Raw genomic sequence first — 12,670 nt, forward strand, 5'->3', positions numbered from 1 at the left:
TTTCTGGCAAGTCCAGTTTGTTAATAGTCATGGTTAGGTTTTAGGCTATTTTTAGCTACTAGTTTTGAAGGGAGGCATAAGAAGCTGCACTTTAATTAATACATTTAAATAACTAAATTGTGTAATGATTTTTCTACAGTGTGATGATCAATAATAACAAATTAAATAAACAAGAAATAAAAAAAATTGGCCAAAATAATAACAATGATAATTTTCAATATTCGATGTTTTCAACTTCCAAACTTGTAAGACCTGTTTTTAGACTTTTGGTCATTGTATATTACAATCAATATCTGTATAAAATTATATTTTAAGTTCTTGTATAAAAGGCAAAAGGGTAATTTTAAAGGGAAGGTTCTTTTCTGGAGAAACCTTTTACAATAGTGGCGTACACAGTGAATGAATGAGGTGAAAAGGGGTGAGGCAGGTCTCTTTCCAATATCAATTTTAATTGGGGTGTCGATTCCGTACGGTTATGATTTAGAATGTATCAGGTTCTTTACAATCCTCTGTCTCGTGTCCAAAGACCTAAAATACATAAACATTTTTTAAAGTAACAGGATGTCTCTGTAACCGCTAGTCCTTTATGAATCCTTTACAGGGGAGCTTGATATAGGTCCCACGAAAGTCTTTATATAATCTAAGATAGGGTACCATTACCGTACAGAAAAAATACAGAAAACTCCAATTCTTTTAATATAGTAGGTTGCAGACTAAAAAGAAAATAGCACGAATTAGAAATATCTAAGCAAGTTACAATTAAGTAATCTATGGGCTTTTACTATACTAATCCCAAAAGTTTTATAAAAACGTTTTTTATTCATTGCATTGGCTTAACAACTTTGGAGACATTAAATGAAAAATGATTGGTTGGTTTATTAAGTTCAAACATTTCAGCCACTAATTTTAATCTAAAGGTAAATTAGTGTGTTATCATTGGGGATGTACATCAATTCATCGGCGATTGTCTTATCCCTTTAGATCCCTGAATTTAGATAAAGTCTTAAATTGATAAGAGAATCCCACAACAAGAAAGATAATATTGTTACCTCGCAAGTTTCACAATAAGGTCTTGGGGCAGCATTTCTCTTTCCGTTATGCTTCGTATTGGTCTCCTCTTCTTCAACTACGCCAGCCTAATACAAAATGATGCAGGTTTTAAACAAAAAAAAATGCCGCCAACTCGCATTTGAACACTAGTGTAATCATCCAGAGAACCCAAGGGCATAATACGCTTGTAATTGGATGTAATACTCTACCACCCACTGCACTGGTTGATATTAAGTTAAGTAATATCCATTAGACAACCAAAATTTTGATTGCACGACCTTTGTCTGAGAAGTGTGCAAGGTAATGAGTTGCGCATGACATAGCAGTAGTAGGAACCATTTTTAACGTCTTTAATTATGACGCTGTCGGGCCGAGATTCAAACCTATCACCTCCCCGTCACCTGTAACCACACCCTTGACAATAAAATAATACTTTCTTCTTAGCTAAAGTAAACCTCTCTAAAGTTCGCACCCCCACAAAACCTCATGGATTTGGGTTAAGAGCGTGTACAGATTTTTGTGTGCGCTTCGCACATCCCCTTAGAAAAAAAACCTGTGCACGCATTTGAGGGACCATTCTTGAATACCTAAGTGTACAAATACCTGTTTAGGACAATCCTCGGTGTCATGAATATCAAATTGATCACAGATATCACAGTAAAGCCTGGGCGCTGATTGGCGGCTGCTCACGCCGTTGAAGAAGAACTCGGCGGTGTCATCTAGAAAATTTATATATAGTTCTCCTTTAAAGGGTAGCTCTTCATAGATCCTGGGAAGGTTTACAACTATTTTGTGGTAGGGTACCACCACCCTCCCAAGAGAAATCACCCATATAAAAAAATGACCCCAACAATTTTTACTTTCTTTTTTCTTTATAAAACTACAATTGAAAAAGGTTTGGGTGATTCCCTCCCTTCCTCAAGGGCCCCTAGAGGCCTCTAGGGGCATATACGCTAGTCACAAATAATAAAGAAAACCAACTCCTCCATTCTCCACTAAAAGTATTTTTACCAAGAATGCCAGCATTCTCGAGAAGATCAATCTTGGACTTGAGTTTATCATTCTTCTTCTGCATGTCCACAATCACAGAGTTTAGGAAATCTATCTGTCCCTTCAGGTTCTCATCACCCGCAGGGCTAGGCGAGGGCGACCTGAAACATAATTAAGTTGAAACAATAAAGTGTAGAAATTATGACCTTTAAAGTTAGTTAAGTCAGTAGGTATTATTCTATTATTCGTTGGCTTGGGGATTTTTAATAAATCTTGATTGGATGGTACAAACTAGAAATATACCTACTAACTTAATTTAACCAATAATTAAAACTATTTTAGAAAGGTTAATATTGGTTATCATCATTGCATTGAGGATATACTTCAATTTTATCATCTAACACTTGTAATCCTAATATAAAAGTAACAGGATCTGTGTCTGTCTGTCTGTGTGTAAAAGAAAATACCCCCCCCCCCCCCATACAAATCTAAAATTGAAAGAGTGTTGAGAGGAGTCACTTTCCAACATTTAAAAGCCCCTAGAGCCACTAGTACCTGGATGATGTAGTGTATCATACCTTGTTCGTTGACTAGAGGATTTTTAATTATACCTTGATTGATTTATACAACTTAGCAGTGACCAAACTTTTCAACCAATATGATTTAATTTTTTAGAAGGGGTAACTTTTTTTTGTCATTATTGGGGTTGTACAACAACTTATCGGCTACTGTCTTATCCCTTAAGATCCCTGTATCATACCTTTGTCTGATAGTAGCCATCCTACTCTCCACAGTCAGGGTCACAACCTGGGTCTCCAGATCTTTCTTTTCTTGTTCCAACATCAGTACTTGTCTCTTATAACTTGCCAGCTCTACATTCTCGTGCTTCAGGGATTCTAATTCTCGGGTCAGGCTGCTAGCATCCTTAATAAGATATTTTATTGAATACAATACATCATAAACAAAATCCGCTTTCATAATGATTGATGACCTTTCGAAAAAAGAGGAATAAAATACGATAAAAAATATCCATGTTAGGATAAAGTTTCAGACAAATGTACTTCTAACTAATTTGGCTAGGTAATGGACATCTAAAAACTGCCTAGAACAACAAGATATTATTTAATCCCTTTAAGATTTAAAATCTAAAGAGAAAAATGATTAAATGATTGAGTAGTACAAACCTTATAAATATCCAACTTTATATCAATGTAATCTAATATCAATTTTGTTTATACTTTATACTCATTAAGATTACACTGTACATCAATTTATCGTCCATTGTCTTAATATACCTTATTAAAACTCAGATTGGGAGGGTACAATTGGCTGTTTATTACACTAATCCCAAAAGTTTTATGATAACGTTTTCTTATTCGATGGATTAACAAATTGTGATTAAATGTTTCATTACGTTGAGTGTTCAACATTTCAACCCCTGAAGGTTCGGATAACTCTGTGTATCATGATTGGAGATGTAAATCAATTTATAGTCCATTGACTTAAGATCCTTACACTAAATTTTACCTTAGATTGATTTTCTAATCGTTCCAGGAGTGTTTGTATCCTGGTCTCCAGTCTGAGCTTGTCCCGGGCTATCTCTTCAAATAAGAATTCATTCTTCTTGGTGAGGTCAGCAACCTCCAATTCCAGGTTCTATAGAAAGACAACAAGATTAGTCGACATGTAAACATATGACTTATTGGCAGTAAAAATATCAAAAACTTTTCTCATATAGTAGAATAGTAAACCAATTTTCCCTTTGTAAAATCATATTCTCCCCATAGCGATATAGATGAAAGCATATTAAAAGTAGGTATTATATCTATTTGGTTCACCATTATTTCCCCCAAATACTGTTTTTGAGATCTTGTGCTTCATTAGTGCTGAATAATAGCAAATTCAGAGTGGAAACTAGTAACCAAAAGATGCATCAGCATTTTATATTAGTAGTGAAATCATCCTAAATGAATAACGATGCTGCTATTATGAAAATTCGACTTTGCCTATAATTTATTCGGTTCTCAGTGTATATAAAAGTAACATGATGTCTTGTCAGTGTTTGCGTGTGTGTATAAATTTTAAATCGATATGGTTCTCCTTTAATAAGTAGATTCTCATAGGTCCAGGAAGATTTTTAACTATTCAAACTTTTTGGGTGCCCTAAGGCCATAGAAATGACGAGAGAGCAATAGCATTGAAACTTTGTTTGAATTGATGGAAGAACCGAACACTAGATGCCTTTTTTTTCAAAAACTAAAAGCCATAAAAATGACCCCCGCCAAAAAAAGATAAAAAACTTGCCTGGTTTTTCTCATGAACAGATCGCAGGTCACTAACTTCATGATACAATTTTTCTAGCTTCTCCTTGAGTGTATCTCTCTCTGACTCAAGATCATTGACGGATATCTGAAGAGTGTCGGCACGAGCACGTTCTGTAGAGAGGCTTTGCTCTATGTCTGCTAGTGAGCTTGCGCCTTAACACATTTATCATTATTTAAGTTTTGATAACGTAAAACTAGAAGGAAAACAAATTTGATCACTTGAATTAATTAATTTAGCATAGGAACCACAAACAAACTTGTATGCTTATTTTAGGTTTAAGGGGGGGGGGGGGTTAATGCAACTATCTCGTAATCAATGATTAAATGGCACTTAGAATTCGAATTTCGATCTGAAATTTTTCATGAGTAATCTTTGGTAGGTCTATTTTCCCTAAATCGAATAAAAAGTTTGAAAAGTAACGGCTGGCGGCTCAGCCGTTTAGCCGTTTTTTGCCTATTTTCAGGGCAAATTCATCATTAATTACGTAGGAATCAACTTTTTAAAACATATTTTTGGTTTAATTCATGTTAAATGATAGCAATAACCATTTTTTATATTTCTAGTACCAACAGCTACCGGCTAGAACCGTTTAATAAGGTTTTTGAGAGACAAAAAGTATTATGTGGAGATAGGTTTCGTGACTAATATGCTCTTAAGATAGCCTAAAAATGGCAAAACGGCTGAGCCGCCAGCCGTTACTTTTCCAACTTTTTGTTCGATTTGGTGAAAATAGTCCTACCAAGGATTATTCATGCAAAATTTCAGATCAAAATTCGAATTCTAAGTGCCATTTAATCATTGATTACGAGATGGTTGCATTAAAAAAACCCCTCCTTTTGTTATGAGAATGGAATATCAAGACTTACTTTTGTTATGAGAATGGAATATCAAGACATATTTTTTAATAGCAAACAGCGATAATGCTCATTTATTTCTTTTCTTTTGGGGATATATTCCCTTATCCTAGACTGGTAGAGATAGAAAATGACAGAAATCATAAAAAATATATTTGAAATATACCTTGATTCATAATTTCTTGTTTTTCAGAAAGTTCTACCTTCTGTTTCTGATATTGAACCTGAATAAATCAAAATAAAGTTAGAACTTTTCGAAAAGCGAAGCTTTCCTATATTTATGGTGTGTACTTTAATGCTTTAAACAAAACCTTGTTCCATAGACTTCAAGCCTTGCAATATATTGAAAGACAACGAAGTGGCGGGTTTCGTCGTATTTTCACAGTAGCTTTTGATAGGTTATTTTAGGTTAGGTAAATATTAATGATTGCCCCGCAGGGTTAAAAATTGCCCCAGCATGGTTAGAGCCACCCGCAGGGGCTAGAAATAGGAGAAAGGCTACACTGAAAATACGACGAAACCCGCTACTTCGTTTTCTTTCCATGATCTGAAGATTGCAATGAGATTTAAACTTGAAGAATTGCAACTCTTAGTCATAGACAGAAAATCCTTATATCAATTTTAAATATAGTGATGTTGTGCTAGAACGTTTAGCTGAAAATTGAAATCTAACTCATGACGTAGGATGGACACAATCAATTGCTAAATTTTTCCACAAACGTTCTAACGGACAGACAGACATTTCGAATTGTTGAGTAGCTTCGGGTCTGATGACGATAATTTAATTCAGGACAAGCGAAATAAATCTAAAATAATATTTGGGGGGGGGGGGGGCAGATTAAAAAGGTCGTTAATTCTATTATGTATTGCCCCCAACGACAGCTGAAAATCACGCATAGGTTTTGTGATTTTATTAATTTCGTTGTCGGAATAAGCTGAATTTAATCTCAGTACCTGTAGAGACTGCATCTGGCTGTTCATTTCCTTCACGCTCACTTCAAACTCAACAATCTTGAGGCTGAGGTCTTCGTTCAGGTTGACAATATGATCTCTCTCAGAACTCAGGTTCTTGACAGATGTTTCCAATTCGTGTTTGCTCCTACGCAGGTTCTCGTTTTCTGGGCAGTTCGAGAATATTTTAATTCAATTATATACATACATTAGAAAAAGCAGCGGCTGTTTAACAGGATGACAATATCAGTCGTATGTAATATAGGGATAAGTAAGTACATTTAGAAAGGAGAATTGTCAAAATAAGTTTCAGAAGCCTATCTCATATAGCAGCTAAGTAAATCCAAATCCCGTGTAGAAATGACATTTCTCATGTAAACAAAGAAAGTAAAGCCACGTTTGTCTAATAAAAAAATTGCCAAGTAAAAAAACTGACTTTCTATTTAGGACAAACAGGCAGAGTGAGATAGAGTAGCTTCGCTACTACAAACCAATTTCAACAATTTATTATAAATATTCATTCCTGATTGTAGTTTATCAATCTTTGAATTGGCATGGTCAACTTCACTCTTCATACTTCCCTCCAGAGACTCAATATCAGAGTTTAGATTCTTGACAGTCATTTCTAGGTCAAGTATTTTGGTCTCCTTGTCACTAATATCTTCCTTAAGCTTGTTCACCTCCTCCTTTTTGGTCTCAATGAGTTTGTCCATTTTGCCAACATATTCAGATGTTTGACAGGCAATCTTTTCATTGAGTTCTCCAATTTTCTTGTTGAGATTTTCATTTTTCACAACTAATTCTTCAATTTCTTCTTGGTGGCGTTCGGTGATTTCTCTGTTTTCATTGGAGAAACTTGCCTCTTTGATATCCAGGTCAGCGCTCAATTCTTCCAATTCATCCTTGGTATCTTGAAGCTTTTCCTTGGTATACTCCAGCTCTTGTTCTTTTGCAATTAGATCATCCTTGGTTTTATTTAGATCACTGATTTTCTTGTCAATTTCAGCGTTGAGCAATTTCATCTTGCCCTCATGTTCAACTTTAAGCTTCTCAATGATAAGATCATTTTCAACCTTTATATTTCCCATTTGTTCTTTTAAGAACTTAGCTTGTTCTTTAGCTTCATTCAGTTTGAGTTCTGAATTTTCAAGACGTTTAGCCAATTCTTCTTCTTTGCGTACCATGGCTTCTTTGTGAACCTTTTCTTGATTTAGCAACTTGCCACAAAGATCATCAATGGTCTTGTTTTGATTCTGGATTTCTTTGTGAACAACAGAGAGTTCATCCTCTTTGATTTTAAGATCGTTGACAACATCAACAAGTTCACCCATCTCAGTGTCATGTGTATGCTTAAGTCTTTCAAGTTGAGTTTCAAGATCTTTTCTTTTCCATTCTGTATTGCTGAGCTTTTCAGACTTGACAGCAACTTCATCGTTGGCCTGGTCAAGTTTTATTCTCAATGATTCGATTTCCTCATTCAGGTGTTCAGATTTGGAATCATTCTCTTTGGCAATTCTTTCCTTTTCCTTGTTGAGTGCTTCTATTTTGTTTTTCAGCTTTGTCAACTCTTTTTCATTTGCTGACTGACTTTCAGAAAGTTCTTGAGATAATAATTCACATTTGTCAGCAAGTTTGGTAATTTCTCTTGAATTTTCATCTTTCAGAGATTCATATTCTATCTTTTTTTTATTCAAAATGTTTTCTAAATCAGAAACCTTGTCCTTTTCCCTTGATAAAGATTGTCTAACATCAGTAAGCTTATTGTTAAGATCAGCATTGGCAGCTGTCATGGACTCAAGATGAGTTGAGGCATCACTTGATTCGTCCTTCACACTTTCAAGTTGATTCACAAGGTTCTGCTTTGATTCTTCTAATTCTTTCACAACATCTTTAAGTTTCTTCACTTCAGACTCAAATGCTTTTAGTCTCTTTAATTCATCTTGAAGTGCTTCTTTCTCTGCCATAGCTTTCTCAAGCATCTCAATCTTTTCAGTAAGATTTGAATCTTTTTCCTTTAGATCATTATTAAGAGCACTAAAGTTTTCTTCTGACTCCTTCAATGCTTTTTCCAAATCTTTGATTTCAATTTTCAAGTTGGCCACTTGGGATTCTTTACTTTCAGATACAGAGGCACTGTCGGTTTTTAGAATATTTATCTTTTCTTCCAATTCTGTGATTTTAGCCTCTTTACTGGATATCTTTGTCTCAAATATTCTCTGTTCAGATTCAAAATCTTGTTTCATGCTTTTGATTGTACCCTCATATGTTTTTGTTTCTGTTTCAAGCTTTTTGGAAACTTTCTTCAGCTCTTCCTCTCCATCTTTAATCATCTTGTTCATGGCAGTTTTTTCAGCTTCAAATGAAGATGATTTTTCTGTCATTGTCTTAGTCAACTCCTCTTTGCTCTTTTGAACTTGTTCTAGCAATGACTCATTGGCTGTTTCAAGCTTCTTCTTGGCAGCATAAACAGATTCTAAGTCTTCATCTCGCTTGGCAATGGCGTCAGTTAGTCTTCTCATTTCTTCGTCCATTTTGCTCATGTTATCCTTGACAGTGCCAACTTCTTTTTCAGCAGCTTTCCTACAAAAAAAAATAATTGTTTTTAAAAAGTTCTGCATTCACAAGATATCATTATGATTGTCCTGATAATTTCTCACCTCATAAAACAGATAAATAAATATTAAGACAAATATTTGAAAAGAAGTAGAGACACATAAAAAGGGCAAAAAAGACAGAATATCATTGTAAAATTTAAAGTAGATGTTAAATTCATTTGTCATGGATATATTGATAATAAGACATTTTGGAAGTCTATCAATCCCAATAATTTTCTTTTGAAAATGAATGATTAATTTTGTAGATGCTTCTTATTTAGACAAATCTTAACAAGCTTTTAAGGAAATAGGACATTTTAAGTTATAAAAAAGCCTCACTTATTATAAATAGCTTTGTTATATTACCTTTGTTCAGAGGCGGTTTCCAGGTTAACTCTTGTTCTATCCAGTGTTTCTTCAAGCTCTACAAAACAAAAAAGTTGAAAATATCTTGTAATAACAATTAGATAACATACCTATTAAGAAAAGCTATAAGAGAGATGGAAAAAGTAAGTTGATTGAAAATGTACATATTTTATGTGAGTTTAAAAAATTGTCAGAATCCTAAGCAGTTAAATAAACTTAAATTCTCCTTAACTAGGGTTGGCAATCCGGATCCAGATTCGGCCCAATTTTTGGCCAATTTTGGAATCCGAATCCGGATCCTGAATCCGTTTTTTAATAGCGGATTCCGGATTCATATTTGGTAGGCTAAAATTTTCTTTCAACTCCTCCTTTTTGAAGGCAAAGATTTTCATCATTATATATATCTTTTAAAATCTGGTTCGATTCTCAGAAGTGAATTATAGAGAACACCAAGAACATTGATTTTTAGGACATATGTAGCACTTAATTTATAAAAAATTTTAAAAATCCTTTTAAAATATTGCTAGAATCCGGAATCCGCCAAAAATAAGAATCCGGAATCCGCAAGGAATCCGCCACTTTTTTGACGGATTCTTTAAGAATCCGGCCCAAAAATTGGACGGATTGCCATCACTACCCTTAAATCCAATTTATACATAAGTACGTATATAAGACAGATAGAAAAAATTGTTGTAAACAAGATTAGAAATGATCATTTAACATTTGAAAAAACGACAAAATATATCATTTACAAACATAGAAAATCATAAAAGGATAAGAATGATACTACTAAAAATTAATCTTTTCATAATCAAAAATTCCGGCTCAGTAGCCGCCTGTAAGCCTTGGGGAAATCAACCTTTTACCATTCTAAAAATAAGTTGCAAGTGTATACCTGACCAAAAATATGGCGATCCCTTATTTCAAAAAAATTCTCAACGGATTCAAATTTGAGTTTGTGGCGGCTTATGCGCAGTTGCCAAACCTTCATAGAATTATTTACTATTTACTAATGTTGTAAAAAAATTGTAGATTACCTGTCAATTTAGATTTAGCTTGATTGTACTCTGTCATGATGCTCTCAAGTTGTGATTCTGATGACTCCAATTTGGTAGACAGGCTGGCAATCTCACTAATCTTTTCTTCAACCTGATAAGATTTATTATTCTTTGAGTGTACATACATAAAAACATTAAAAAGAACAACAATATTAAATGAATTAAAAGAATATTATGTAAATTTATATATATATACAGTCAAATTGTATTGATATGGTTATTTTATATATAAATTTAAATGGCAGTTTCACAGTATCTTAAAAGTTAGTAAGTATGCAGTAATGTGTATTCACACATTGTTTTCATACAGGTCATATAAGTGAAACAAAAATAGAAACCTGACTCTGGAAGCTGGAGCCTGACGTATTCAGGTTGGACTTCAGGGAGTCTACCTCCTTCTGCTTGGCCTTCAATTCATTATCTTTACTCTTCATATCTAGCCCAAGGTTATCTTTGGTGGCGAGTAACTCCTGGTTCTCTTTTCTAATGTTGTCAATTTCGTTTTCAAGCTCAGATGTTTTGTTTTTGTTTTCTGCTACGGATTTGTCAAGTTTGTTCTTTAGCTCCTAGTACAGAAAAATATTGTCAGAAACTTAAAAACAAATTGCACATTACAATTATATAAAGTATTAATACAATCTCTTGAATAAAATATTTAATTTTTAACACTATGATCATCATAAATGAAATAACACCTAGTAAGTTGACAAAATCAATCAACAAAGTCTGCTGAACAAATAATTCCAGTCTTTTTACGGACAGTCACCAGTTTTTCAATAGGTGCTTTAATTATAAACAGTTTAGGTATTAAGATTCCTACCACAGACGTTTAAGGGGGGGGGGGGTTGACAGTGAGGTGAACATTCCCCTATCAAACTTTGTTACCTCTCATTATAACAACCCCTCCCCCCCCCAAACCTCCTTTGAAACCCCCACAAACCATCTCAACAAAAAAACATCTTGGACGTCCTTGATTCCTACCTGTATTTCTTTAAATTTCTGTGCAAGCTCTTTAGAATTGTCGCTGTACTTGGATTCCAAGTCTTCAGATTTAGATGAAAATGTTTTCAGTTTGTGGGTAAGTTCTTCTATTTCATTCTCTTTTGATTTTAGGTCAGTTTCCAGTTGTACTATGGTCTCAGAGGATCTAAACAGTTATGATTTAAATTTTAAATCATCTAGAGGTGTATTATACTCATAAAAATCATTTGCAGATCACCGCTTAGGGCTTAGAAAAAATGACCAAAATCGACCCACCCTATTTAGCATCGTACGTTGATCTTTTCTCCAACAACTTTAATCTACAAGAGTGTTTGTTTTATTTATAATAAATTGGGAATGTATTTCAATTTATTGTCCATTGTCTTATCCCTTAAGACCCCTGGAAACTTGAATATCTTACTTGAAATCAGCTGTTTTAGCATTCTCGACCGTGTCCTGCATCCTCTTTTTCTCCGCCTCCAGAGCAGTCTCAGCTGTCTCTGCTCTACGCTTTGTTCTACTCAGCTCGTCATTCAGAAACATCAGCTGTTCTTCAGCTTCAAACACCTGCACACAACATCAATAATTAGCGAAGCTCATGTATCCAATATAAAAAAGTAACAGGAATATGTCTGTCTTATTCTATCAGTGTTTCTGTTTGTTTGTAGCTTAAGAAAACAATCCCTCCTTCCCTATACCAACGCGGAAATTAATTCGGGAAAAAAGCACAAATCCTTTGCGTGATTTTCAGCTGTAGTTGAGGGGCAACACTTAGTAGAAGTGACAACCTTTTTATCTGCCCCCCAAATATTATTTTAGATTTATTTCACTTGTTGGCTAAACCTCATTCCTACACCCCCACCACCCTCGAGAATAAAATAGCCACCCTCAAAAAAAATCTTTTTTATTTTTCGTTTCGTTAAAATTGAAAATGGCGGGATGACATTTAACTCCTTCTTTCCTCAAGTGCATCTAGACTTAGAGGGCTCCAGGGGCGTAGCCGTTAGTAACAGATAAAATGAGTTATTTATGGTTAGCAGAATATAAAAAGTAAATTCAGTAATTCAATCTGTCGTATTTTATATAACAGCAATGAAAAATACATTTCTCTATAGAAGTTTGATACCCTAAAAAGTACCTATTACAGATTGTATCTTGTAATTCTAGGAATCATTGTTCGAAAGATCAGATGAAAATTGCTGACAAGACAACATGTTTTAAATGGACTTACAGGCCCTAATTGAAGAAAAGCATCGCTTTTAAAAATATGCACCAACCTTATTGGCCTCAACCTCCAAGTTTTCTGACCTCTTCTGTTCCTGTGCAAACTCACGTGATAGAATTTGGAATTTGTCTCTAAGCTCCTGTTGGAAATAAAGAAGTTGAATTTATTTGTATATAATAAAATAATGCTAGAATTCATTATCTTAAAAAAAATACTCTTTAGGCCTACAGAGAATCTATGTTAATGTTGGATCTTAGCTATTAAAGATTATTTATT

General features: G+C 34.2%; 1 protein-coding gene across 1 annotated transcript in view; it reads right to left on the reverse strand.

Annotated features, from left to right (window-relative positions):
- CLIP-190 (Cytoplasmic linker protein 190) overlaps positions 1–12,670 on the reverse strand; it is a 26,790-nt gene continuing 14,120 nt past the window's right edge. Inside the window, exons 19-34 of the mRNA XM_080177591.1 lie at positions 12,447–12,533; positions 11,591–11,736; positions 11,170–11,335; positions 10,527–10,754; positions 10,168–10,279; positions 9,131–9,188; positions 6,694–8,750; positions 6,174–6,337; positions 5,386–5,443; positions 4,345–4,517; positions 3,568–3,696; positions 2,801–2,964; positions 2,062–2,201; positions 1,654–1,769; positions 1,050–1,136; positions 1–528 (exon numbers count right to left, since the gene is read on the reverse strand). Coding sequence (XP_080033717.1) covers positions 481–528; positions 1,050–1,136; positions 1,654–1,769; positions 2,062–2,201; positions 2,801–2,964; positions 3,568–3,696; positions 4,345–4,517; positions 5,386–5,443; positions 6,174–6,337; positions 6,694–8,750; positions 9,131–9,188; positions 10,168–10,279; positions 10,527–10,754; positions 11,170–11,335; positions 11,591–11,736; positions 12,447–12,533 — 3,933 coding nt within the window. The 3' untranslated portion in view covers positions 1–480. The remainder of the gene's footprint in view (positions 529–1,049; positions 1,137–1,653; positions 1,770–2,061; positions 2,202–2,800; positions 2,965–3,567; positions 3,697–4,344; positions 4,518–5,385; positions 5,444–6,173; positions 6,338–6,693; positions 8,751–9,130; positions 9,189–10,167; positions 10,280–10,526; positions 10,755–11,169; positions 11,336–11,590; positions 11,737–12,446; positions 12,534–12,670) is intronic.

Source organism: Acartia tonsa, chromosome 11, assembly GCF_053477335.1.
Source record: "Acartia tonsa isolate MP-2025a chromosome 11, ASM5347733v1, whole genome shotgun sequence".
Taxonomy (NCBI): domain Eukaryota; kingdom Metazoa; phylum Arthropoda; class Copepoda; order Calanoida; family Acartiidae; genus Acartia; species Acartia tonsa.